At 48.1% G+C, this 15,039-nt stretch overlaps 1 protein-coding gene across 13 annotated transcripts in view; it reads left to right on the top strand.

The window, feature by feature from the left end:
* phldb1b (pleckstrin homology-like domain, family B, member 1b) overlaps window positions 1-15,039 on the top strand; it is a 475,105-nt gene that overhangs the window by 55,893 nt on the left and 404,173 nt on the right. For all 13 annotated transcript variants that reach the window (XM_070894525.1, XM_070894517.1, XM_070894521.1 and 10 more), the window contains exon 2: window positions 14,440-14,541. In XM_070894525.1, the coding sequence (XP_070750626.1) occupies window positions 14,440-14,541 (102 nt within the window). The remainder of the gene's footprint in view (window positions 1-14,439; window positions 14,542-15,039) is intronic.

The following is a 15,039-nucleotide window of genomic DNA, read 5'->3' as shown; positions in this document are numbered from 1 at the left end:
CAGATTCACCACTCTCTGGGTGAAGAAGTTTCTCCGCATCTCAGTCCTAAATGGCTTACCCCTTATCCTTAGACTGTGACCCCTGGTTCTGGACTTCCCCAACATTGGGAACATTCTTCCTGCATCTAACCTGTCTAAACCCATCAGAATTTTAAACGTTTCTATGAGGTCCCCTCTCATTCTTCTGAACTCCAGTGGATACAAGCCCAGTTGATCCAGTATTTCTTGATAGGCCATCCCGGGAATCAGTCTGGTGAACCTTCGCTGCACTCCCTCAATAACAAGAATGTCCTTCCTCAAGTTAGGAGACCAAAACTGTACACAATACTCCAGAAGTGGCCTCACCAAGGCCCTGTACAACTGTAGCAACACCTCCCTGCCTCTGTACTCAAATCCCCTCGCTATGAAGGCCAACATGCCATTTGCTTTCTTAACCGCCTGCTGTACCTGCATGCCAATCTTCAATGACTGATGTACCATGACACCCAGGTCCTGTTGCACCTCCCCTTTTCCTAATCTGTCACCATTCAGATAATAGTCTGTCTCTCTGTTTTTACCACCAAAGTGGATAACCTCACATTTATCCACATTATACTTCATCTGCCATGCATTTGCCCACTCACCTAACCTATCCAAGTCGCTCTGCAGCCTCATAGCATCCTCCTCACAGCACACACTGCCACCCAACTTAGTGTCATCCGCAAATTTGAAGATACTACATTTAATCCCCTCGTCTAAATCATTAATGTACAATGTAAACAGCTGGGGCCCCAGCACAGAACCTTGCGGTACCCCACTAGTCACCGCCTGCCATTCTGAAAAGTACCCATTTACTCCTACTCTTTGCTTCCTGTCTGACAACCAGTTCTCAATCCATGTCAGCACACTACCCCCAATCCCATGTGCTTTAACTTTGTACATTAATCTCTTGTGTGGGACCTTGTCGAAAGCCTTCTGAAAATCCAAATATACCACATCAACTGGTTCTCCCTTGTCCACTCTACTGGAAACATCCTCAAAAAATTCCAGAAGATTTGTCAAGCATGATTTCCCTTTCACAAATCCATGCTGACTTGGACCTATCATGTCACCTCTTTCCAAATGCGCTGCTATGACATCCTTAATAATTGATTCCATCATTTTACCCACTACCGATGTCAGGCTGACCGGTCTATCATTCCCTGTTTTCTCTCTCCCTCCTTTTTTAAAAAGTGGGGTTACATTGGCTACCCTCCACTCCATAGGAACTGATCCAGAGTCAATGGAATGTTGGAAAATGACTGTCAATGCATCCGCTATTTCCAAGGCCACCTCCTTAAGTACTCTGGGATGCAGTCCATCAGGCCCTGGGGATTTATCGGTCTTCAATCCCATCAATTTCCCCAACACAATTTCCCGACTAATAAGGATTTCCCTCAGTTCCCCCTCCTTACTAGACCCTCTGACCCCTTTTATATCCGGAAGGTTGTTTGTGTCCTCCTTCGTGAATACCGAACCAAAGTTCTTGTTCAATTGGTCCGCCATTTCGTTGTTCCCCGTTATGACTTCCCCTGATTCTGACTGCAGGGGACCTATGTTTGTCTTTACTAACCTTTTTCTCTTTACATATCTATAGAAACTTTTGCAATCCACCTTAATGTTCCCTGCAAGCTTCTGCTCGTACTCCATTTTCCCTGCCCTAATCAAATCCTTTGTCCTCCTCTGCTGAGTTCTAAATTTCTCCCAGTCTCCGGGTTCGCTGCTATTTCTGGCCAATTTGTATGCCATTTCCTTGGCTTTAATACTATCCCTGATTTCCCTTGATAGCCACGGTTGAGCCACCTTCCCTTTTTTATTTTTACGCCAGACAGGAATGTACAATTGTTGTAGTTCATCCATGCGGTCTCTAAATGTCTGCCATTGCCCATCCACAGTCAACCCCTTAAGTATCATTCGCCAATCTATCCTAGCCAATTCACGCCTCATACCTTCAAAGTTAGCCTTCGTTAAGTTCTGGACCATGGTCTCTGAATTAACTCTTTCATTCTCCATCCTAATGCAGAATTCCACCATATTATGGTCACTATTCCCCAAGTGGCCTCGCACAACGAGATTGCTAATTAATCCTCTCTCATTACACAACACCCAGTCTAAGATGGCCTCCCCCCTAGTTGGTTCCTCGACATATTGGTCTAGAAAACCATCCCTTATGCACTCCAGGAAATCCTCCTCCACCGTATTGCTTCCAGTTTGGTTAGCCCAATCTATATGCATATTAAAGTCTCCCATTATAACTGCTGCACCCTTATTGCATGCACCCCTAATTTCCTGTTTGATGCCCTCCCCAACATCACTACTACTGTTTGGGAGGTCTGTACACAACTCCCACGAACATTTTTTGCCCTTTGGTGTTCTGCAGCTCTACCCATATAGATTCCACATCATCCAAGCTAATGTCCTTCCTAACTATTGCATTAATCTCCTCTTTAACCAGCAATGCTACCCCACCTCCTTTTCCTTTTATTCTATCCTTTCTGAATGTTGAATACCCCTGGATGTTGAGTTCCCAGCCCTGATCATCCTGGAGCCACGTCTCCGTAATCCCAATCATATTTGTTAACATCTATTTGCACAGTTAATTCATCCACCTTATTACGGATACTCCTTGCATTAAGACACAAAGCCTTCAGGCTTGTTTTTTTAACACCCTTTGTCCTTTTAGAATTTTGCTGTACAGTGGCCCTTTTTGTTCTTTGCCTTGGGTTTCTCTGCCCTCCACTTTTCCTCATCTCCTTTCTGTCTTTTGCTTTTGTCTCCTTTTTGTTTCCCTCTGTCTCCCTGCATTGGTTCCCATCCCCCTCCCATATTAGTTTAACTCCTCCCCAACAGCACTAGCAAACACTCCCCCTAGGACATTGGTTCCGGGCCTGCCTAGGTGCAGACCGTCCAGTTTGTACTGGTCCCACCTCCCCCAGAACCGGTTCCAATGCCCCAGGAATTTGAATCCCTCCCTGCTGCACCACTGCTCAAGCCACATAGTCATCTGTGCTATCCTGCGATTCCTACTCTGACTAGCACGTGGCACTGATAGCAATCCCGAGATTACTACTTTTGATGTCCTACTTTTTAATTTAGCTCCTAGCTCCCTAAATTCGTTTCGTAGGACCTCATCCTTTTTTTACCTATGTCGTTGGTACCAATGTGCACCACGACAACTGGCTGTTCTCTCTCCCTTTTTAGAATGTCCTGCACCCGCTCCGAGACATCCTTGACCCTTGCATCAGGGAGGCAACATACCATCCTGGAGTCTCGGTTGCGGCCGCAGAAACGCCTATCTATTCCCCTTACAATTGAATCCCCTAACACTATCGCTCTCCCACTCTTTTTCCTGCCCTCCTGTGCAACAGAGCCAGCCACGGTACCATGAACTTGGCTGCTGCTGCCCTCCCCTGATGAGTATCTGTTTTGCAGGGGGATGACCGCAGGGGACCCCTGCACTACCTTCCTTGCACTGCTCTTCCTGCTGGTCTTCCATTCCCTATCTGGCTGTGGACCCTTTACCTGCGGTACGACCAACTCACTACACGTGCTACTCACGTCATTCTCAGCAGGGTAGAATGTGGGAGGTCAGCCAGGAGTGCATTGGGATAGTCAGGTCTAGAGGTCACAAAGGCATGGATGAGGGCTTCAGCAGTGGATGAGCTGAGGCACGGGCGGAGACATGCGATGTTACAGAGGTGGAAATCAGTGGTTTTAGTTATTCCGCGGACATGTGGCTGAAAGCTCATGTTCGGGTCAAATATGACGGCTAGGTTGCGAACAGTCTGGTTTAGCCGATGACATTTTAACGGATGACATTATTTCAAAGCAGAATGCTTTATTCGTCTGTCTGCACTCATCTGCTGCTAACCCTCTCCTGAGGGTGTTGACAGATCTCCCGGCAATCCTTGGGACCTTCCCCAAGTGGCCAATTCTTCGTTTGAGAGCCAAGACAGTGAGTGGGCTATTCCACCATGGAGGCAGCACAGTCGGGGCCAGTCCTGATCTCTCCCAATGTCCACACACCCTCTCCCTCGCTGGCATCCCTGCAGAACTGATCTTTGCTCTCTCTGATCAAGGGGCCCCTAATTAAGATCTTGTCTCTAAAGAAGGATGAACGAACAAGTGCTGCACTGTCGGAGGGGCAGTACCGAGGGAGTGCCGCACTGTCGGAGGGGCAGTACCGAGGGAGTGCCGCACTGTCGGAGGGGCAGTACTGAGGGAGCGGCGCACTGTCAGAGGGGCAGTACTGAAGTAGTGCCGCACTGTCGGAGGGGCAGTACTGAGGGAGTGCTGCACTGTCGGAGGGGCAGTACCGAGCGAGTGCTGCACTGTCGGAGGGGCAGTACTGAGGGAGTGCTGCACTGTCGGAGGGGCAGTACCGAGCGAGTGCTGCACTGTCGGAGGGGCAGTACTGAGGGAGTGCTGCACTGTCGGAGGGGCAATACAGAGGGAGTGCCGCACCGCCGGAGGGGCAGTACTGAGGGAGCGCCGCACTGCCGGAGGGCAGTACTGAGGGAGCGCTGCACTGTTGGAGGGTTATTACTGAGTGAGTGCTGCATTGTCGGAGGAGCACTACCGAGGGAGCGCTGCACTGCCGGAGGGGCAGTACTGAGGGAATGCCGCACTGCTGGAGGGGCAGTACTGAGGGAATGCCGCACTGCCGGAGGGGCAGTACTGAGGGAATGCCGCACTGTCGGAGGGGCAGTACTGAGGGAATGCCGCACTGCCGGAGGGGCAGTACTGAGGGAGTGCAGCACTGTCGGAGGGCAGTACTGAGGGAGCGCTGCACTGTCGGAGGGGCAGTACTGAGGGAGCGCTGCACTGTCGGAGGGGCAGTACTGAGGGAGCGCCGAACTGTCGGAGGGCAGTACTGAGGGAGCGCCGCACTGTCGGAGGAACAGTACTGAGGGAGCGCCGCACTGTCGGAGGGGCAGTACTGAGGGAGCACCGCACTGTCGGAGGGGCAGTACTGAGGGAGCGCCGCACTGTCGGAGGGGCAATACTGAGGGAGCGCCGCACTGTTGGAGGGGCAGTACTGAGGGAGTGCCGCACTGTCGGAGGTTTCGACTTTCGGAAGAGACATTAAACTGAGGCTCTGTCTGCTCTCAGGCGGAAGTAAAAGATCCCATGGCACTATTTTGAAGAAGAGCAGGGGAGTTCTCCCCGGTGTCCTGGGGCCAATATTTATCCCTCAATCAACATCACTAAAACAGATTACCTGGTCATTATCACATTGCTGTTTGTGGGAGCTTGCTGTGCACAAATTGGCCGCCGTGTTTCCTACATTACAACAGCGACTACACTCCAAAAAGTACTTCATTGGCTGTAAAGCATTTTAGGACTTCCTGAGTTGGTGAAAGGCGCTATATAAATGCAAGCTCTTTCTCTTAACTTTCAAGTCATCGTGCTCGGTATGTCTTGTTTGTTGAGATGATGAGTCATAGAAGCCTTAACACAAAATAATTGATTTAGCAGCAGTATGGTTGTGCTTTCATGGGGAGCGGGCGGGAAGTGTTTTGTGAAATCTGTGCTCGGCCGCCCCCCCCCACCAACCCCCCATCGCCCGCCCCCTCGCTCTAACAGTACCTGGAGGCTCTGCCGATAATTGCTTCCGTTATCGAATCCCATCATTAAACCTGTTGCGAGGAGCTGCTGGTGTTGCCGTGGCAGCTGCGCTTGGCAACGGTCCACCTCCAGTCTGCGTTCCCCCCCCACCCCCCACCCCCGGCACGGTGGAAAGCTGGCAGGGGTGGGGAGGGGGCTGGGTGGGGAGGGGAGGGGTTGGGAGTGGAACAGCTGTGCTCTGACATACCCAGCGTCGAGCGATTCGTTTCTCATTCTCTCCGCACACAGATGGTCTCTGGGGTTTTAAAAAAAAAAAATTCTCTTCGGCACAAGCTGGCTGCGAGAATCATCCCCGGTTTTTCTTTTATGCAGCATTTAACCAGCGTGGCTTGTTAATGACTGACAGCCCTGTCTGGCCAGAGGGGGTGCGTGCGCGCGGATTGGTTGTGAGCGAGTGTATTCTTCTTAACCCTTAATCGTAGGCGGTCCCTCGTATCGATAATAAGAACATAAGAAATACAAGCAGGAGTAGGCCATATGGCCCCCAGAGCCTGCTCCGCCATTCAATAAGATCATGGTTATGGGGAGCGGCCACTTCCCGCCCGCTCCCCATAACCCCTTATCGTTTAAGAAACTGTCTATTTCTGACAAATTTATTCAATGACCCAGCCTCCACAGCTCTCTGAGGCAGCAAATTCCACAGATTTACAACCCTCTGAGAGAAGAAATTCCTCCTCATCTCAGTTTTAAATATTCTAAGATTATGCCCCCGAGTTCTAGTCTCCCCTGTCAGTGGAAACATCCTCTCTGCATCCACCTTGTTGAGCCCCCTCATAATCTTATATGTTTCGATAAGATCACCTCTCATTCTTCTGAATTTTCCAATGAGTGCAGTCCCAACCTACTCAACCTTTCCTCATAAGTCAACCCCCTCATCCCCGGAATCAACCGAGTGAACCTTCTCTGAACTGCCTCCAAAGCAAGTATATCCTTTCGTAAATATGGAAAGCAAAACTGCACGCAGTATTCCAGGTGTGGCCTCATCAATACCCTGTACAACTGTAGCAAGACTTCCCTGCTTTTATACTCCTTTATACTCCATTGACCTTCCTGATCACTTGCTGTACCTCCAAAAAGGGCTGAGTTCACAGGTGTTTCAATGAAGGACCAAATATTCCAGATCCCGAACTACATGTAGAAGGGTGGAAGATGCCTGTGCGTGGATTATTTTTAACGTGGGGTGGCCGTTGCACACCAGCCACCACACGGGCTTGACAGAGCGAGGTCTTGGTCCAGTGGCAAGGGTTAAACAAGATGACTGGAGACCTGCTCTGCTGCACGGATCTAGTGCGCGCACACATCGCAGTGTGGGCTGGTCCGTGCTGCCCCTGGGCCCTCATCTCTTCTGGGCCCCAAACTCACGCCTCTCCTGGGCCCCGATCACGCTTTGCTGTTGGCACTGGAGTGTTGTCAAGAGGAATGCATTCTTCATTCCCAGAACCTGACACTAGATCCTCGGAAAGAGGCATTTCCGAGGGACACTGCAGAGGTGCATATCGGATAAGAATATAAGAACAAAAGAAATACAAGCAGAAGTAGGCCCTGTGGCCCCTCGAGCCTGCTCCGTCATTCAGTGAGATCATGGCTGATCTTCGACCTCAATTCCACCTTCCTGCCCGATCTCCATATTCCTTGATTACCGATTGGATCATAAAATTACAACAACAACAGCAACAACTTAGATTTATATAGCACCTTTAACATAGTGAAATGTCCCAAGGCACTTCACAGGAGTATTATGAGATAATAAGTTGACACCGAGCTGCATAAGTAGAAATTAGGGCAGGGGACAGTTCAGGCAGCTCAGAGAAGGTTCACTCGGTTGATTCCGGGGTTGAGGGAGTTGACTTATGAGGAAAGGTTGAGTAGGTTGGGCCTCTACTCTTTGGAAGTCAGAAGAATGAGAGGTGATCTTATCGAAATATATAAGATTATGAGGAGGCTTGACAAGGTGGATGCAGAGAGGATTGGGCAGACTAGAACTAGGGGGCATAATCTTAGAATAAGGGGCCGCCCATTTAAAACTGAGATGAGGAGGAATTTCTTCTCTCAGAGGGTTGTAAATCTGTGGAATTCGCTGACTCAGAGAGCTGTGGAAGCTGGGACATTGAATAAATTTAAGACAGAGATAGACAGTTTCTTAACCGACAAGAGGATAAGGGGTTGTGGGGAGCGGGTGGGGAACTGGACGCGATTCCATGATCGGATCAGCCATGATCGTATTAAATAGCAGAGCAGGCTCGAGGGGCTGTGTGGCCTTCTCCTGCTCCTATTTCTTATGTTCTTAAAACTTGGTCAAAGAGGTAGGTTTTCAGGAGCAGCTTGAAGGAGGAAAGAGAGGTGGAGAGGTTTAGAGAGGGAGTTTGCTCGCACGTCCTTCCCCAGCCAGCAGAGACAATTATTCATGGTTCACTCTGTCAAATCCCTTCAGAACTTAGCAGCTCTCTATTAGAATGCGCCATAACCTTCTCTGTTCCATCTTGCGAACACAACATCAGGCCAGTTGTGCGAAGTTCCCTACACGTGTCCAATTTATCCTCACAGACCTTTACTGAAGGCACGGCCACCAATGGTGGAGCGATTATAATCAGGGATGCTCAGGAGGCCAGAATTAGAGGAGCGCAGACATCTCGGGGCGGACACGGGCGTTGTGGGGCTGGAGGAGATTACAGCGATAGGGAGGAAGAGTCCATTCTGCCCATCGGGCCTTTGCCAGTGCTATCACTCAAATCTAATCACCTGTCCCTGCCGTTTCCCTCTTGCATTATTCTATTTTCAGTACTCATTCATTCCCTTCCAGACCCTGCCCTATAAGCCACGTGCTGGAAGTTCCACGTTCCACTTGACTATTCCACCGCGGCCCTGGCTGGCCTCCCACATTCTGCCCTGCGTAAACTAGAGGGACTACTTTCTTGACCAAGGTTTTGGTCACCTGCCCTAATTTCTCCTTTGTGGTTTGGTGTCAATTTTTTATTTGTCTCACGTTTCTCCTGTGAAGCAATTTGGGATGTTTCACTGTATTAAAGATGTTCTGTAAATACATGTTGTTATTCTGATAACTGTTAACTTACCCCCCATTTGCTCGCGCGCTCTTCCTCAGCCAGCAGAGACAATTATTCATGGTTCACTCTGTCAAATCCCTTCAGAACTTTGCAGCTCTTTATTAGAATGCGTCATAACCTTCTCTGTTCCATCCTGCGAACACATTAGGCCAGATGTGCGAAGTTCCCTACACGTGTCCAATTTATCCTCATGGACCTTTACGAAGCAGCCATGGACTGATCCAGCTTTGGTTCATTTTAATCGAGGGTAACACTTGCTCCTCTGATTCATGAGGTCGTGGGTTCAAGCTCCAATCCACAATTTGAGCACAGAATCCAGGCTGACACTTCACTGCAGGGCATTCTGGGGGGAGAGGGTGAACACCCAAAGGTCGTGGTCCATATCTGTACCAATGACATCGGTAGGAAGAGGGATGAGGTCCTGCAAGCAGAGTTTAGGGAGCTTGGAGAGAGATTAAAAAGCAGGACCCCAAAGGTAGTAATCTCCGGATCACTCCCAATGCCACGAGCTAGTGAGTACAGAAATAGGAGGATAGAGAAGATGAATACGTGGCTGGAGAGATGGTGCAGGCGGGAGGGCTTTAGTTTCCTGAGGCATTGGGACCGCTTCTGGGGGAGGTGGGACCTGTACAAGCCGGACGCGTTGCACCTCAACAGAGCCGGGATCAATATTCTCGCGGGGGAAGGGGGGGGGGGTTGCTAGTGCTGTTGGGGAGGGTTTAAACTAGCTTGGCAGGGGGATGGGAACCGGAGAATAGATTCAGTAGGGAGGGGAGTAAAGCTGGAATTAGAAAGCAAAAATAAAGAAAGTGAGTTTGAAGGACAGAGGAAACAAGCAGGAAGAAAGGGTAAAAAAACAAACTTAAAGGCACTTTGTCTAAATGCACGTAGCATTTGTAACAAAATAAACGAGTTGACGGCACAAATTGAGACAAATGTGAATAATCTGATAACCATTACAGAGACGTGGTTGCAAGGTGACCGTGACTGGGAATTAAATATTCAGGGATACTTGACAATCCGGAAGGACAGACAGAAAGGAAAAGGAGGTGGGGTAGCTCTATTGATAAAGGATGGAATTACTGCAATAGTAAGAAACGATATTGGCTTAAATGATAAGGGTGTTGAAACAGTTTGGGTGGAGATAAGGAACATTAAGGGGAAAAAGTCACTGGTGGGCGTAGATATAGGCCCCCTAACAGTAGTAACTCTGTTGGGCTGAGCATAAACCAGGAAATAGTGGGGGCTTGTAAAAAAGGAACAGCAATAATCATAGGTGATTTTAACCTCCATATTGATTGGACAAATCAAATTGGTCAGGGTAGGCTTGAGGAAGAGTTCATAGAGTGCATAAGGGATGGGTTCCTTGAGCAGTATGTAACGGAACCAACCAGGGGGCAGGCTATCTTAGATCTGGTCCTGTGTAATGAGACAGGATTAATAAACAATCTCCGAGTAAAGGATCCCCTCGGAATGAGTGATCATAGCATGATTGAATTTCAAATTCAGATGGAGGATGAGAAAGTTGGATCTCTAACCAGCGTACTAAGCTTCAATAAAGGAGACTATGAAAGTATGAGGGTAGAGTTGGGTAAAGTGGACTGGGAAAATAGATTAAAATGTAGGACGGTCTGTGTACATTTAAGGAGATATTTCACAACTCTTAAGAAAAATATATTCCAGTGAGGAGGAAAAAGCGTAAGAGAAAATATAGCCAAACGTGGTTAACTAAAGAAATAAAGGACGGTATCCAATTAAAAACAAGGGCATATAATGTGGCCAAAACTAGTGGGAGGACAGAAGACTGGGAAGCTTTTAAAAGCCAACAAAGAATGACGAAAAAAATGATTAAGAAAGGGAAGATAGACTATGAAAGTAAACTAGCATAAAATATAAAAACAGATAGCAAGAGTTTCTATAGGTTTATAAAAAGGAAAAGAGTGGCTAGAGTAAATGTTGATCCCTTAGAGGGTGAGACCGGGGAATTAGTAATGAGGAACATAGAGAAGGCAGAAACTCTGAACAAATATTTTGTATCAGTCTTTACGGTAGAGGACACTAATAATATTCCAACAGTGGATAGTCAAGGGGCTATAGGGGGGAGGAACTTAACACAATCACAATCAGTAAGGAGGTAGTATTCAGTAAGATAATGGGACTAAAGGCAGATAAATCCCCTGGACCTGATGGCTTGCATCCTAGAGTCTTAAGAGAATTAGCGGCAGGGATAGTGGATGCATTGGTTGTAATTTACCAAAATTCCCTGGATTCTGGGGAGGTCGCAGCAGATTGGAAAACTGGTCTCAAATTTTCTGATGTAGATTTAAATGTAACGCCTCTGTTTAAAAAAGGAGGCAGACAAAAAGCAGGAAACTATAGACCAGTTAGCCTAACATCTGTGGTTGGGAAAATGTTGGAGTCCATTATTAAAGAAGCAGTAGCAGGGCATTTGGAAAAGCAAAATTCGGTCAAGCAGAGTCAGCATGGATTTATGAAGGGGAAGTCTTGTTTGGCAAATTTGCTAGAATTCTTTGAGGATGTAACGAACAGGGTGGATAAAGGGGAACCAGTGGATGTGGTGTATTTGGACTTCCAGAAGGCATTTGACAAGGTGCCACATAAAAGGTTACTGCACAAGATTATAGTTCATGGGGTTGGGGGTAATATATTAGCATGGGTAGAGGATTGGCTAATGAACAGGAAACAGAGAGTAGGGATAAATGGTTAATTCTTGGGTTGGCAATCAGTAACCAGTGTGGTGCCGCAGGGATCAGTGCTGGGACCCCAACTATTTACAATCTATATTAACGACTTGGAGGATCGTAGCCAAGTTTGCCAACGATACAAAGATGGGAGGAAAAGCAATGTGTGAGGAGGACACACAAAATCTGCAAAAGGACATAGATCGGCTAAGTGAGTGGGCAAAAATTTGGCAGATGTTGGAAATTGTGAGGTCATGCACTTTGGCAGAAAAAAATCAAAGAGCAAGTTATTATTTAAATGGAGAAAGATTGCAAAGTATTGCAGTACAACGCAACCTGGGGTACTTGTGCATGAAACACAAAAGGTTAGTATGCAGGTACAGCAAGTGATCAGGAAGGCCAATGGAATCTTGGCCTTTATTGCAAAGGGGATGGAGTATAAAAGCAGGGAAGTCTTGCTACAGTTGTACAAGGTATTGGTGAAGCCACACCTGGAGTACTGCGTGCAATTTTGGTTTCCATATTTTCGAAAGGATATACTTGCTTTGGAGGCAGTTCAGAGAAGGTTCACAAGGTTGATTTCAGAGATGAGGGGGTTGACTTATGAGGAAAGGTTGAGTAGGTTGGGCTTCTACTCATTGGCGTTTAGAAGAATGAGAGGTGATCTTATCGAAATGTATAAGATTATGAGGGGGCTTGACAAGCTGGATACAGAGAAGATGGTTCCACTAACAGGGAAGATAAGAACTAGGGAGCATAATCTTAGAATAAGGGGCCGCCCATTTAAAACTGAGATGAGGAGACATTTCTTCTCTCAGAGGGTTGTGGATCTGTGGAATTCGCTGCCTCAGAGAGCTGTGGAAGCTGGGTCATTGAATATACTTAAGACAGAGATAGACAGTTTCTTAAACGATAAGGGTATAAGGGGTTATGGGGAGCAGGCGGGGAAGTGGACCTGCGTCCATGATCGGATCAGCCATGATCGTATTAAATGGCGGAGCAGGCTCGAGGGGCCAAATGGCCTACTCCTGCTCCTATTTCTTATGTTCTAATGTTCTTACTGAGGGAGTGCTGCACTGTCAGACATGCCAACATTTTGAAAGAAGAAGTGTTTGATGTGTAGTCACAGTTGTAATGTTGGTTGAGGGATAAATACTGGCCAGGACACCAGAAATATGTCCCCTGCTCTTAAGAACATAAGAAATACCAGGAGTAAGTCCTATGGCCCCTCGAGCCTGCTCCGCCATTCAATAAGATCACGGCTGATCATCGACCTCAACTCCACTTTCCCGCCTGATCTCCGTATAACTTGATTCCCCTTGAGCCTAAAAACTTACCCCCGTTTGCACATACGCCCTTTCCCAGCCAGTGGAGACAATGATTCATTGTTCACTTTGTCACATCCCTTCAGAACTTTGCAACCCTCTATCAGAATGACCTTTAACTTTCTCTGTTCCAGTGCTGTATTAGTGATCGCGATGTGGAACATCCTACCAACACATCAGGCTCTTCTTCGAAATAGCGCCATGGGATCTTTTACGTCCACCTGAGAGTTGTTTAATGTCTCATCCAAAAGACGGCCCCTCCGACAGTGCAGCACTCCCTCAGTACTGCCCCTCCAACAGTGCAGTGCTCCCTCAATCCTACCCCTCCGACAGTGCAGCACTCCCTTCAGCACCTCCCCTCTGACAGTGCGGCACTCCCTCAGTACTGCCCCTCCGACAGTGCAGCACTCCCTCAGTACTGCACTGGAGTGTCAGCCGAGATTTTCCGTGCTCAATCCCTGGAGTGGGAATTGAGCCCACAACCTTCTGACTCAGAGGCAAGAGTGCTACCTACTGAGCCACAGCTGACGTATTGAAGGAGATGTTAAACCAGGGCTCTGTCTGCCATGGGACTATGTGGAGAACAGCAGGGGAGTTCTCCTGGTGCCTTGGCCAACATTCACCCCTCAACCATTACCATCAAAAATAGACCAATTGGTCATACAGCTCACCCGCTGTACGTCAGATCTTGCTCTGCACAAATGGGCTGTCCTGTTTTGCTCCAAAGTAATTCATTGGCTGTAAAGCATTTGGGGATGTGCTGAGGCCACAATATTCATGCCAGATCTTCCTAAATTGCTAATGTCTCAGTAAATGCTCCCAATGAGCGGGTGGGATCGGAGTAATAAAACAAAGGTAGTGTAAAGAGTGTTTCAGTGCTCTGGGGCTAGGGGGCGAGGGAGGGAATGCACAAGATCAGGCTGGGAATGGTGCCTGCTCGCTCTTCACTTTTCTGGCAGTGTATCTGTGTGAGGCCCCCCCAGGTCGAGCAGCCTGCCCGCACTCACGGTCGAGGCTCACAGTGGGAAAATGTTGTGTTGGGCCATTGGCGCCCATGGTACCGTGCCCGAGAGTAAGGCAAAAGGTAAATAATGAACTGCTTCCACGGGCAGGAGGTTCGGTAACCAGAGGACACAGACTTAACGTAATTGCCAAAAACGACAGAAGTGAGATGAGGAGAGATTTTTGACGCAGCGAGTTGTTGTGATCGGGAACGCGCTGCCTGAAAGGGCGGTGGGAGCAGATTCAATAGTAACTTTCAAAAGAGAATTGGATAAATACTTGAAAAAGAAAAATTTTGCAGGGCTGCGAGGAAAGAGCAGCAGGGGCAGTGGGACTAATGGGATCGCTCTTTCACAGAGCCGTCACAGGCACGATGGGCTGAATGGCCTCTTTGCTTAAGAATTCATAGCAACACATTGCTATTAAGAACTAGTTGGTTTATTAGCAAAAGGTTTAACAATCACACGACACATTACCAGTTCATCCACCAGGCTCACAACCATCTGCCCTATCATGGATCCCCCGAACCCAACTGGCTGGGGTTTTATTGAGTCTTGTGAACATCACGTGACTGGCTAAGCCACTCCCAGCTCCACAAACCAGTGAGCATCCTCACAGCCTCCTGCTGTGCTGTAAGATTCTATGAAACAACTAATCTAAACAACTAAAGAAAACTAACTTTTGACTCTCCTTTTCTTTCAGGATATCCAAGAGTGTGAAGGAGCGGTTGCAAAGGACCTAATGATGGACTTGTCAAACAGAGACACTGTTGGCCAAATGAAAAAATCGCAGAAAACCATTCAGGTAAACGATCCTGGGAGGGGCACCGAAGAGATGAATGTTTAAGTGCGGAATATATAGGCAGCATATTTTAATCTTTGTTCTGTTACAATCTCAGAGCATATCCCAAGGCATTGCAGATGGTGAGTTGGCAGATAAAGTGGTTTGCAATGTGGGTGAATGGAATATAAAACTCTCAATCACAGCCGGTTTCTGAGGCTTGGTACTGGTCCGTTGTCAGCGTGGCTCAGTGTGTAGCACTCTCTGCCTCGGAGTCAGAAGGTTGCGGGTTCATGCCCCACTTCGGAGATTTGAGCACAAAGTTATAGCTGACACTCCAGCACAGTACTGAGGCAGCATTGTACAGTTAGAGGGCCCTCCGACAGTGCAGCACTCCCTCAGTACTGCCCCTCCGGCAGTGCAGCACTCCCTCAGTACTGCCCCTCCGACAGTGCAGCACTCCCTCAGTACTGCCCCTCCGGCAGTGCAGCACTCCCTCAGTACTGCCCCTCCGACAGTGCA

Source organism: Pristiophorus japonicus, chromosome 11 (assembly GCF_044704955.1).
Source record: "Pristiophorus japonicus isolate sPriJap1 chromosome 11, sPriJap1.hap1, whole genome shotgun sequence".
NCBI classification, from domain to species: Eukaryota; Metazoa; Chordata; class Chondrichthyes; family Pristiophoridae; genus Pristiophorus; species Pristiophorus japonicus.
Note: the sequence above shows the minus strand (reverse complement) of the source record. Positions and strands in the feature narration are given on the sequence as shown.